Genomic DNA, 12,854 nt, shown 5'->3' with positions numbered 1-12,854 from the left:
GCCTCACAGGTGACAGGGTAATTGTAGCTCCGGTGGGAGATGAACTCAGGAAAAATCAGGGCATGTAACTGCTTTGGCTGTCCACAGCACGTATATACTAGTGGCCACAGTCCTGCGGCCAGGTCCGGTGACAGAGACCAGCCTTGGAGAGTTTCATTGTGGCTCAGACTCCAATAAGGTTTAGGAGAGTGCCTTTCAAGAGGATAGGGCAGGTGAGGAACTGACCAGGACAGACAGGACAGGGGTTTTCTCATGGCTCCCAGAACAGCTGTGCCTCAGTCTGGACCTGTTTCGGGGCTGACAGTGTTGGGAGAGTGTCATAGTGGAGACCCCACAGCAGGCTGGGGGTGGACATTGCAGAGGCTGAAGCCAGCCTGAGGCAAAAAGGTTGCTCTTCTTTTTAAGAGCTGGGGTAGTAAAGGGTAAAGGGGGGGTCAAATATATGGTGATGGAAGAAGATTTGATGTTGGATGGTGGGCATACAATGCAATATACAGATGCTGGAGTATCATAGAATTGTACACTTGAAACCTACCTAATTTTATTACCCAGTTTCACTCCAATAAATTTAATTAAAAATAATAATAAATGAATGAAAGGCAAAAAAAAGTGGGGATGAAGTTTTCCATTGGCCCAAATCACTGAGAACTAGACTCGCAGCCTTTGATCAATATGATGCTTTTAGTTGTCCCTGTTCTCTGCACACACGTGTGCACGAAGACTCACACTGCTCCAGGACTGGCCTCACAGACTTCAGAGTTTGGATGGAGCTGGAGAAATGGATGGGTGTGGATCCCAGTGGGCTTATCGTGTTGTATGCTTTTCTTTTCCACTGAAAGGTGCCATTCAAAAGCAACACTTAGCATCAGTCCAGCCTTTGGAGGCAGGAATAGCTTTTTTCAATTTTTGACTTTGCATCCTACAGGCTGAGTGGGGTTGGGGGGCAGTGGTTGTTGGTGGTGGGATCTCCTGATAGTGTGTCTCAGCTTCCCCACCTGTGAGCCAGGAATAGGAACACAGTGTCACTCTAAACACTAAACAGAGAGTATTAAAGAGGGTGACACTGCCAGCACACAGCAAGGCTCTAGCATGTGGTAGTCATGACAGGCTCTTCTTGGTGATTCCGGCAACTTTGGACTTTGCATAATTGTTATCCGATTCATCTCATCTCAGTGTGACTGTTGATTTTCCAGCTTCATCTTGTGTTGTTTTAGAAGTTTTGTGGAATGGATCTGGATTATTCTTCAGTGTGTGTGTATGTATGTGTGTTAGAGAGGGAGAGAGGGAGAGGGAGAGGGGAAGGGGAGGGAGGAAGGAGAGAGAGAGAGAGAGGGAGAGGGAGAGGGGCACAGAGACAGGCTGTATCTAGACTGCACCTGCCTTTACCAGTATTGCAGTGAAGTAATTCTCTCCAAGATATTTATGTCTGAATGATGAGACGGTTCACACCCTGGGTGAGATTAGACCTAGCCTGCCACCTGCTGGAACTGAGTGACCTTGAGTAAATTTAAAAGTGCTCTCTGCCTCTTTTCCTATCCATGTGAAATAGGGTACAAATATTCTTTAACCAATATACATAACCATTCAGTATTAACTTACAGGAAGGTCCTGGCACCTAGCATGAAGGTGGCACATACAGGAGGTCATCAATCAATTGTAACTGGTGTTTTCTCTGGAAACACCAAAGGACTCTTATGGGGAAATGGTTAGAAATACAGAATTGGTAGCTTTGTTCTAATTTCACCTTCTTTATCTGCATTTCTATTTTCCTAATCACTTTTACTTCTCCTATCTCTTATTATATGATAGATTCTTCCAAATCCATTCTTCTTCCTTTATTATTGTCTTTAAGTGAACCCCCTTGAAGGGGTTATTTCAGTACTCTTGAAGCCAGGGGCTTTCTCAAACATCACTGCCCTGGCTCCAAGCTGCAAGTCTGATCGTGTTTCAGTCACCAGCCCTTGACCTATTCTTCACAATTCCATATCTACATTTTTCATATTTATTTTTAACTGATGCTTGCCTTTATGGCACTTGCAATATTCAAATCCTCCCTCCCCTTGTCTCTGCTGTTAGTTTAAAATTTTTTTCATAAGAAACCTATGAAGGGAGAACCAAGATGGTGGCATAGGTAGACACACTGCGCCTCCTCGCAAAACCAGAACTGACGTAAAACTGAACGGCAAGGAAGTCTGACACCAAGTACATAAAAAATAAACATTCATCCAGACCAGTAGGAGGGGCGGAGACGGGCAGCTGGGGCAGAGAGGACTCGAGTCGCCGTGGCAGGACGGAGACTGGCGGGGTGTGGGACGAACGGGGCAGGCAAGTCTGACCACTAGCAGACCCTGCGGCCCCACATTCACACACAGATAAACCAGGACCAATGGCGGGGAGCGAAGCAGACCGAGTAACCCAGGGCTCCAGCGCGGGGAAATAAAGCCTCAAACCTCTGATTGAAAACGCCCGTGGGGACTGGAGCGGCGGCAGGAGAGACTCCCAGCCTCACAGGAGAGGTCGTTGGAGAGACCCACAGGGGCCTAGAGTGTGCACAAGCCCACCCACTCGGGAACCAGCACCAGAGGGGCCCAATTTGATTGTGGGTAGCAGAGGGGGTGATGAGGTCCGGTGAAGAGTGGAGTGGGTGCCATTGCTCCCTCTCGGCCCCTCCCCCACCTACAGCGTCACAGCGCAGCGACCAGCATTACCCCGCCCCGGTGAACACCTAAGGCTCTGCCCCTTTAAGTAACAGACGCGCCAAGACAAAAAAAAAAAAAAAAAGGCCCAAATGACAGAACACTTCAAAGCTCCAGAAAAAATACAACTAAGCAAGGAAGAGATAGCCAACCTATCGGATGCACAGTTCAAAACACTGGTTATCAAGATGCTCACAGAATTGGTTGAATTTGTTCAAAAACTAGATGAAAAAATGAAGCCTATGCTAAGAGAAACAAAGGAAAATGTACAGGGAACCAAGAGTGATGAGAAGGAAACTGGGACTCAAATCAACAGTGTGGACCAGAAGGAAGAAAGAAACATCCAACCAGAAAAGAATGAAGAAACAAGAATTCAAAAAAATGAGGAGAGGCTTAGGAACCTCCAGGACATCTTGAAACATTCCAACATCCTAATTATAGGGGTGCCAGAAGGAGAAGAGGCAGAACAAAAAATTGAAAACTTATTTGACCAAATAATGAAGGAGAACTTCCCCAGTCTGGCAAAGGAAATAGACTTCCAGGAAGTCCAAGAAGCTCAGAGAGACCCAAAGAAGCTGGACCCAAGGAGGAACACGCCGAGGCACATCATAATTACATTACCCAAGATGAAACAGAAGGAGAGAATCTTAGAAGCAGCAAGAGAAAAGGATACAGTTACCTACAAAGGGGTTCCCATAAGACTGTCAGTTGATTTCTCCAAAGAGACCTTACAGGCAAGAAGGGACTGGCAAGAAGTATTCCAAGTCATGAAAGGCAAGGGCCTACATCCAAGATTACTGTATCCAGCAAAGCTATCATTTAGAATGAAAGGGAAGATAAAGTGCTTCTCAGATAAGGTCAAGTTAAAGGAGTTCATCATCACCAAGCCATTTTTTTCTTTTTTTTTTTTTAATTTTTTTTGTTATTCAATTACAGTTGTATGCCTTTTCTCCCCTTCCCTCCCACCAAGCCATTATTATATGAAATGTTAAAGGGACTTATCTAAGAAAAAGAAGATAAAAAATATGAACAGTAAAAATGACAGCAAACTCACAGTTATTAACAACCACACCTAAAACCAAAACAAAAGAAAACTAAGCAAACAACTAGAACATAAACAGAACCACAGAAATGGAGATCACATGGAGGGTTATCAATAGGGGATTGGGAGGGGGAGAGAGGGGGGAAAGGTACAGAGAATAAATAGCATAAATGATAGGTGGAAAATAGGCAGGGAGAGGGTAAGAATAGTGTAGGAAATGTAGAAGCCGAAGAACTTATAAGTATGACCCATGGACATGAACTACAGGGGGGGAATGTGGGAGGGAGGGGGTGGGAAGGATGGAGTTGTGTGAAGGGGCGGAAATGGGACAACTGTAATAGCATAATCAATAAATATATCGAAAAAAAAGAAACCTATGAAGCACCAAGCTCCTGGGGGCAAAGCAAACCAATGGACATCATGGGTTCTATTGCGGAATATTTTACTCTGTAGCAAAACTACGTGGATGAGGAAGGATCCCTAGAATGTAGATTGCAGGGGTCAACGCCCACATCTATCACTAACTAGTTGCGTAACCTTGGGCAGGACTCTCGAACCCTCTGAGTCCCATTGTTATCATTGGCTAAATGGGAATAATTATTACTGCATTTAGTTTGTTGGGTTATTTGGGGGTTCAATGAATCACTATATTTAAAACCACAAGACCAGTGCCTGGTAAGGGCCAAACATCATCAAATTTTTACTGTTTGTACCCTTATTTTCCTGGTCTCGCAAAGCACAGGTTATAGTCCACATTCCCTTGTGATCATGGGTTGTACTGCTCATTTCATCATGAGCCTGGAGCAGGGCTAGACTCGGGTGGGATGTAAGGTGGCAGAACCACATGTCACCTTCCCAGATGGAAACTCCAACTCACCCAGCCCTGGTTTGATCCATGACCAGACTCACGTTCCAGAGTCCCTGACCTTGGCAGGACCCTTGGCACTGTGGGAAAGGAAGGTGGTAATGCTGAATAACGTCAGTATGAGAGGATTGTTTTTGTTTGTTTGTTTTTTTGCAGGAGCTCAGCAATGCTGTCTGTAGGTCTCACTACTCTTTCTGGAGTCAACATTGTTACCCTACAGGAAAGTCTCCCCCCAACAAGCAAATGGGTCTTGTTACAGTTTGTGCTGAAGAGGAAACATGAGAAGGAAGACATAAATAGATCACAAAATGCAGAGATATGGGAGGTAATAAAACTGATTTGCAGGTGGATCAAACTAATCCCTGACTCTAACTAGATCTTTGACTTTTATTCTTCAGGCTCAGCTGCTTTCTTTATTGTTGGGGTCAATTTCTATTCAGTATGCCCAGTCTCTCATGATATTCCAATAATACTATCATTATACATTGGTATAAGGTCTTATTCTTATATATGACTTTATTTGTTTCCTGGTATATTATATTCACATTAAAATGGAAAAAGCAGAATCTTGAAGGTACTCGCTACTTAGTGACTGTTTTTGAAAAACCTTCATGTCAGTGAAGATGGTATTAAATTCACCTCCAGGGTTATTTTAAGCCCTTATTGTGTGTGTTTGTGTGTGTGTGTGTGTGTTGCCTAGAAAAAAAAATCAATGTGAAAAATTCACAGTCATATACATATCTTGCCTCCTATGGGGCCACATATAACTGAGGTACCTCCAGAAGTGTGATTGACAGCCATGTGGGAGGATGGTTTGAAAAAGTGCAGATGAAATTCTGTCAGTTACAATTGTTTCAGAAATATTTGCTCACCATGTCCTGTGGGCCAGCTACTCTGCTGAGTGCTGGGTGGGCAGAGATAGCAGAACAAAAATGCCTCCTGTTAATACTGAATTTGAGCTCAAGGAGTGAAACGCAAATTAACTACAAAATTTCTTATATAAATAGCAGAAAAAGACCCAAAGGAAAGCTAAAGAATTTCCCCACCCCCCAGAGAAAATAACCAGTAGTACCTAATTTAGGATGAAGCATTAGAGATGGCCTCTCAGACAGAGTAGCATTAACTGAGACCAAAATGACTAAGAGTAATCTGGTACATAGATTGTAGAAAACGTTGCAGCCACAAGAAGAGGATGTTAGATGCCCTTAAAGTAGGAACAAGCTTGAAAACTCAAGTTATCAAAATAAAAACTGTGTAACTGGAGTGTATTGGGAGAGGTGAGAAGTAGGTGATGAAATTGGGACTTTGTCTTTTATCCTAAATACAGTAGGGAACCATTGAAATCTTTTCCGTTTCTAATAAGTTTGTTCCTAAAATGTATAACTTTTGGTTGGTTTTGTAAATAGGATTTTCTTTTCCTATTTTCCTGATTTTATATTATAACATTATTTGTGTGCGTGCATTTTGTATATTAATTATATAGCTTGCTACCTTCATAAATTATTTCATTAATTCAGTTAGTTTTAATACAGTTTCTCTAGGGTTTCTTGGTTTACTATCTGCAAATATATTTTTACTTCTTTTTATGCTATTTGTTTTCTATAATTACATTGACTCATACTTATAGTACAGTATTAATTATTAATTGAAGTAACAGACCTCCTTGCTTTTTTCCTGCAGCATTTCCTCCTTAAGCAAAGTGTTAGTATATAAATACATAATCATACTAAGGAAATATCCACAAATTCCTATATCCTTGAGTGGTTTTTAAAAATTATAGTGTTGATTTTTCCTAAAGGCTTTTATAGCATCAGTGGAAATGGTCATATGAATTTCCTTCTTAGCTACATCAAGTCAATTATCAAGATATAAATGGTTCTCAATAAAATTGCTATCCTTGCATTCCTGGTATGTCTCACATGGCTGGCCAGGTGTATTATTTTCTTTATTTTTTAAAAAGATTTTATTTTATTTTTTAGAGCAGGGAAGGGAGAGAAACATCAGTGTGTGGTTGCCTCACATGCCCCCTACTGGGGACCTGGCCCACAACCCAGGAGTGTGCCCTAGACTGGGAATTGAACCAGCAACCCTTTGATTCGCAGGCCAGCACTCAATCTACTGAGCCACACCAGCCAGGGCTGGCTGCATTATTTTCCTAATGCCATGTTTCCAGTATGATTTTATGCTTGGCCCATGTTTTATGAGGACGAATGCTTTAATTTTCTAAGCATAAGCAGCATGCTTAATCCTGTATTTGTTACTCATTGCTAAAACAATCCCACAGTTATTACTGATCACTGACATGTGCACATTTTGTTAAGGGCAGGAGAATATGGTGGACGACAGCACACCTGATACGCACGGTTATCTCAGGGAAGAGAGGAGTAAGGCTGACTAGAAATGAAAGGCAGGGGATACAGAGGAACTTTTTTTCTATAGATTGTTGTATTATTTTATTCCTTGTGTTATACATATTCAGCTCATAATCTAGAAGAACAATTTAGTAATCTATAATAAAAGTTTCTGTATATCACCACTGAATCACTAAATGCTGGAATCCCAAATACATGTTTCCATGATACCAGTTATATCCTTCATTCATGGTATGACTTATATTTTATTTATGTTAGATTTTATATATGTATCTCCCACATTAGGCTGTGCCCTTAGGAACAAGGATCCAAGTCAATTAATCTGCATACATCTGAGGACTGACAGCCCGTTCTGGCATACAGCAGGTGTTTAAGAACACCTTTTGAAATGAAAGATAAGGCTGTATCTTGGAGGCTATGTCCTGAACACATAACCGAAGGATTTGGGAAATAGACTAAGTAATGAACCACTTTCTATGGCTGTATGAGCATAAATGGAAAGATGACTACTCTGAGTAGTAATTTTAAGCTCACTGGTGTAGAGTACCCTTCCCAGAAAAGTAATTTTTTACTCAGAAAGGGGAGTTCTGAGGGCCTAAGAATCCCTATCAAAATTGGGAGCATCGGAGCAAATCTGTGACTAGTCCTGTCACTGAATGCAAACTTCGTGACCTTCAGGCTCTTTTTTAAATCTTTTTTTTCTGTAATCCTCTAAGAATGACTTTTGGTGACTTGGTCCTGAGGCTGCTTTTCCAGGTCCAGACTGGGATTGGGGTCCTGGGGAATATGTTTCTTCTCTCAACCTATGCTTCTCCAACCTGCACTGGCCATACACACAGGCCCATACACTTGATTTTCACCAACATGGCTGTGGCCAACTTCTTGATTCTTCTCTTCAAGGGGATCCCCCACATGATATTTATGTGGGGAATGACACACGTCCTGGACAGCGCTGGGTGTAAACTCATCTATTGTATCCATAGGATGGCCCGAGGCCTTTCTCCCTGCACCATTTGCCTGCTGAGCAATGTTCAGGCAATAATCATAAGCCTCAGAACCACTGGGCGGATGCGGCTCAAAGACAGAGCTTGGAAGACCATCAGTTCTTCCTGCTTTCTATGTTGATCTCCAACCTGCGGATAAACATCTTTATTCCTATAAAATTAGAGGTTCGTGAACACACTCACAATTCTACCAAGATATGGGATTATGGATTGTGCGTTTCTAAAAATCCCACATCTGTTGGTGCTGCAACATACATATTTCTAATGACTTTTTCAGATGTTGTGTTCATGAGACTCATGACTGGGGCCAGGGCTTACATGGTACTTCTTCTCCACAGACGTCATCGGAGGGTGAGGCACATTCACACCCTCAGAAATGCCCATAGATTTTCCCCTGAGTCAAAAGCCACTCAAACTGTCCTGCTTCTAGCAAGCACCTTCATTTCGTTTTACTTCACCAATTCTATCCACACAATTTATATTGTTGCTTTTTTCAAGTCTCACATCTGGATTCAGTACACTACCCCCTTTCTGACAGCATGTTACACTACCCTGAGCCCCCTGGTATTGTTGCTTCACGATCCCCGAACACCAAGATTCTGCTCTTGAATGGTGATGAAAATCATTCTGAATTACTTGTGGTCCCATTCACAAGTTTCCCTTTTCTTCAAAGAATCTGGTTATTCACTGATCAAGCAAGGATATATCGATGTCTAGAACACAACAGACATACAGCCAACATACTGATGATGAAAAGACTTGTGTGACATTGACTTAAATGTGTAGACTGTTGCAGCTTCATTCAGAAGGCAGTCAATCAAATAAACACAATTCTACATGCATTAGCATTGTCTTGATGCTTTGTGAAGCTCTTCTTTGAAATATTTGATGAAAGCATGGAAGTGGAGTAGGACAGAAGTAATTTTGTGACATATCAGAATTTTTAATGGTTTATTAGAGTGATTATTAAATTGGATGCAGCATTTTGTATAGATAAAGAGTAATGGCTTTGTGTGCCAAAAACAACTATCACCAATGGGAAGCAGCTTAATCATTACTGACATAGGGTGTTTACCTGTAGAATCAATAGATTGTGTTCTATTAGATTATTGTGCAAAAATAAATGAGAGGGTGAGGTCAGACTTCCAAAATAGCACATTGATGGCCTTTGTAAATCCATTCTTCCATAAAAGCAACATAAACACTAGCAAAATTATCAAAGTCAACTTTTCTACAACTCCAGTATGTAATCAAGCTTACAGCAGCCTGAAGAACATTTAGTCAAGAAAAAGTTTGGGCCCTGGCTGTTATGACTCAGTGGGTTGAATGCCAGCCTGTGAACTGAAAGGTTGCCCATTCAATTCCCAGTCAGAGCACATGCTGGGGTTGTGGGCCAGGTCCTTGGTTGGGGGTGTGTGAGAGGCAACCTATTGATGTTTCTCTCCCTGTCTTTCCCCTTCCCTTCCTCTCTCTGTAAAAAAATAAATAAAATCTTTTTAAAAATTGGCCCTGGCCGGTGTGGCTCAGTTGGTTGGAGTACATTCCTGTACACTGAGGGTTGTGGGTTCTATTCCTGGTAAGGGCACATACCCAAGTTGCAGGTTCAATTCCTGGTTGGGGTACATACAAGAAGGCAGCCGATCGATGTTTCTCTTTCATGTTGATGTTTCTCTCTCTTCCTCACACTTTCTCTCTGAAAGTAATGAATAAATGTCCTTGGGTAAGGATTTAAAAAAAAAAAGAAAAAAGTCTGAACCTCAGTAAAAACTGTGGGGTATATAGTTTTCATTCTGTTTACTCCCATCCCTGTCTCCCCAGCTCTGCACTAGTCATGGAAAAAATGGAAGCTTCACAAGTATAGTAGCCATGGAAACCATTTTTAAAGAACAATCAGTTTAAATTTTTAACTCTGCAGTAGCCTAAGGCTGTAGTACAAACTGTACAAAAGCCTAGCCAAAAATTTTAAAAGGAGTATCTGAAGTATAAGATGTTCACAAGGAGCCCTGGCTGGTGTGGCTCAGTGGATTGAGCACCAGCCTGTGAACCAAAAGGTCACTGCTTCTCTTGGTGATCTTAAAATCTTGCAGCAGGAAGAAAATGCTAAGGTGGACTTGTAAAGTGCCTGAGCATTGAAGTAGGGCCTCAACACACAACATATCCCTTGGCAAAGGGTAGAAGACTTACTGACTCAGGGTGACTAAGAAAATTTCTCTGATCAACCAACCATCAGCTAACCAAGAAGACACTTCAGTAACCACACATTACAGGAAAACAGAATGTACACAATTATTCCAGCAATGTCACTAAACAAACTACAACAAAACAGCAACAGCAACAAGCCCTGGGGAAAAGGGGAATCTGATACTCCATGTAGTAACATTATATTCCCTGACATATCTAGCCTCAACAAAAATTTAATGAAGAATCACAAACGTTTGGCTCCTACACAGGAAAAAAAGCAGTTCATAGTCCCTTAGGGGTCTTGTAGGTCAGCTTTACTACCCAAAGGCTTTAAATCAGCTATTACGAGTATGTTCAAGGAACTCAAATAAGTCATCTTTAGAGAACTAAAGGACGGTATAATATCTCATCAAAGAAACTTGTGGGGGAGAACCAAGATGGCGGCGTAGGTAGACACACTGCGCCTCCTCGCACAACCAGAACTGACAGAGAATCGAACAGCAAGGGGGACCAACACCAAGGAAATAGAAAATAAACATTCATCCAGACTGGTAGGAGGGGCGGAGACGGGCACCGGGGTGGAGAGGACTCACGTGGCTGTGGCGGGACTGAGACTGGCGGAGTGTGGGACAAATGGCGCAGGCAGTCTGAGAGCACTAGCAGACCCTGCGGCCCCACATTTGCACAGATAAACCTAGAGGGCCGGACTCAGAGTGGCGGAGAACGGGGCAGGCAGAGTGGCGGGTAGCACCCTGTGGCCCCACATTCGCCCACAGATAAACCGGAGGAACGGCGGGGAGCGAAGCAGACTGTGTAACCCAGGGCTCCAGCGCGGGGAAATAAAGCCTCAAACCTCTGATTGAAAACGCCCGTGGGGGTTGGGGCGGCAGCAGGAGAGACTCCCAGCCTCACAGGAGAGGTTGTTGGAGAGACCCACAGGGGCCTAGAGTGTGCACAGGCCCACCCACTCGGGAACCAGCATCAGAGGGGCCCAGTTTGATTGTGGGTAGCGGAGTGAAAGATTGAAATCCGGAGGAGAGTGAGGCGGGCGCCATTGCTCCCACTCGGCCCCTCCCCCACGTACAGCATCACAGCGCAGCGACCAGCATTACCCCGCCCCGGTGAACACCTAAGGCTCCGCCCCTTAAAGTAACAGACGCCAAGACAGACAAACAAACAAACAAAAAAATGGCCCAAATGACAGAACTCTTCAAAGCTCCAGAAAAAATACAACTAAGCGAGGAAGAGATAGCCAACCTATCGGATGCACAGTTCAAAGCACTGGTTATCAATATGCTCACAGAATTGGTTGAATCTATTCGAAAAACAGATGAAAAAATGAAGCCTATGCTAAGAGAAACAAAGGAAAATGTACAGGGAACTAATAGTGATGAGAAGGAAACTGGGACTCAAATCAGTAGTGTGGACCAGAAGGAAGAAACAAACATCCAACCAGAAAAGAATGAAGAAACAAGAACTTGGAAAAATGAGGAGAGGCTTAGGAACCTCCCGGACGCCTTGAAAGGTTCCAACATCAGAATTATAGGGGTGCCAGAAGGAGAAGAGGAAGAACAAAAAATTGAAAACTTATTTGAACAAATAATGAAGGAGAACTTCCCTAATCTGGCAAAGGAAATAGACTTCCGGGAAGTCCAGGAAGCTCAGAGAGTCCCAAAGAAGCTGGACCCAAGGAGGAACACGCCAAGGCACATCATAATTACATTACCCAAGATTAAACGCAAGGACCTACATCCAAGATTACTGTATCCAGCAAAGCTATCACTTAGAATGGAAGGGAAGATAAAGTGCTTCTCAGATAAGGTCAAGTTAAAGAAGTTCATCATCACCAAGCCCTTATTATATGAAATGTTAAAGGGAGTTACCTAAGAAAAAGAAGATCAAAAATAGGAACAGTAAAAACGACAGCAAACTCACAGTTATTAACGGCCACACATAAAACAAAAACGAGAGCAAACTAGGCAAACAACTAGAATATGAGGGTTGTCATTAAGGGAGTGGGAGGGGGAGAGGGGGGTAAAGGTACAGAGAATAAGTAGCATAGATGATAGGTGGAAAATAGACAGGGGCAGGGTAAAAATAGTGTAGGAAATGTAGAAGCCAAACAACTTATAAGTATGACCTATGGACATGAACTATAGGGGGGGAATGTGGGAGGGAGGGGGGTGGGCAGGATGGAGTGGAGTGGGGGGGGAAATGGGACAACTGTAATAGCATAATCAATAAATATATTAAAAAAAAGAAAAAAAAAAAGAAACTTGTGGCAGAGATCAACCTTATTACACTGGTCTGTTTGGTGTCCTCAGAGCTTGTTGTGGGGATTGTGAGGTAGTGGAAAAATATAAAGTTTTAAAAAACTTACAGCATAATTATTAAAGAAAAACTATTAGAATTAATAAGTGTATCCAGTTTGCTTGGTATGATATCAATATACAAGTCAACTGTATTTCTACCACCAACAAAGAGTGAAACAATGAAATTATAAAATATCATTTACGAGAGCATTAAAAATATCAAGTATCATGAAATTAATCTAATAAAATTGACAGGACTTTTATAACTTACATCAACTTTACTCAAGAGACATTAAAGACCTAAATAAATGGAGTGATACACGTTGTTTATGGACTTTTAACACTTCATATTGTGAAAGTGTCATTACTCAAAATGATTTAC

General features: G+C 42.3%; 1 protein-coding gene across 1 annotated transcript in view; it reads left to right on the top strand.

Annotated features, from left to right (window-relative positions):
- Positions 1-5,192, top strand: part of LOC112310223 (zinc finger protein 649) — a 32,292-nt gene extending 27,100 nt beyond the window's left edge. The window contains exon 6 of the mRNA XM_045200277.2: positions 4,760-5,192. Within this exon, the coding sequence (XP_045056212.1) occupies positions 4,760-4,782 (23 nt within the window). The 3' untranslated portion in view covers positions 4,783-5,192. The remainder of the gene's footprint in view (positions 1-4,759) is intronic.
- Positions 5,193-12,854: the final 7,662 nt, after the last annotated feature.

The sequence above is a fragment of the Desmodus rotundus genome, chromosome 12 (genome assembly GCF_022682495.2).
Source record: "Desmodus rotundus isolate HL8 chromosome 12, HLdesRot8A.1, whole genome shotgun sequence".
Classification (NCBI taxonomy): Eukaryota; Metazoa; Chordata; class Mammalia; order Chiroptera; family Phyllostomidae; genus Desmodus; species Desmodus rotundus.
This window is presented reverse-complemented; position numbering and strand designations above follow the sequence as displayed.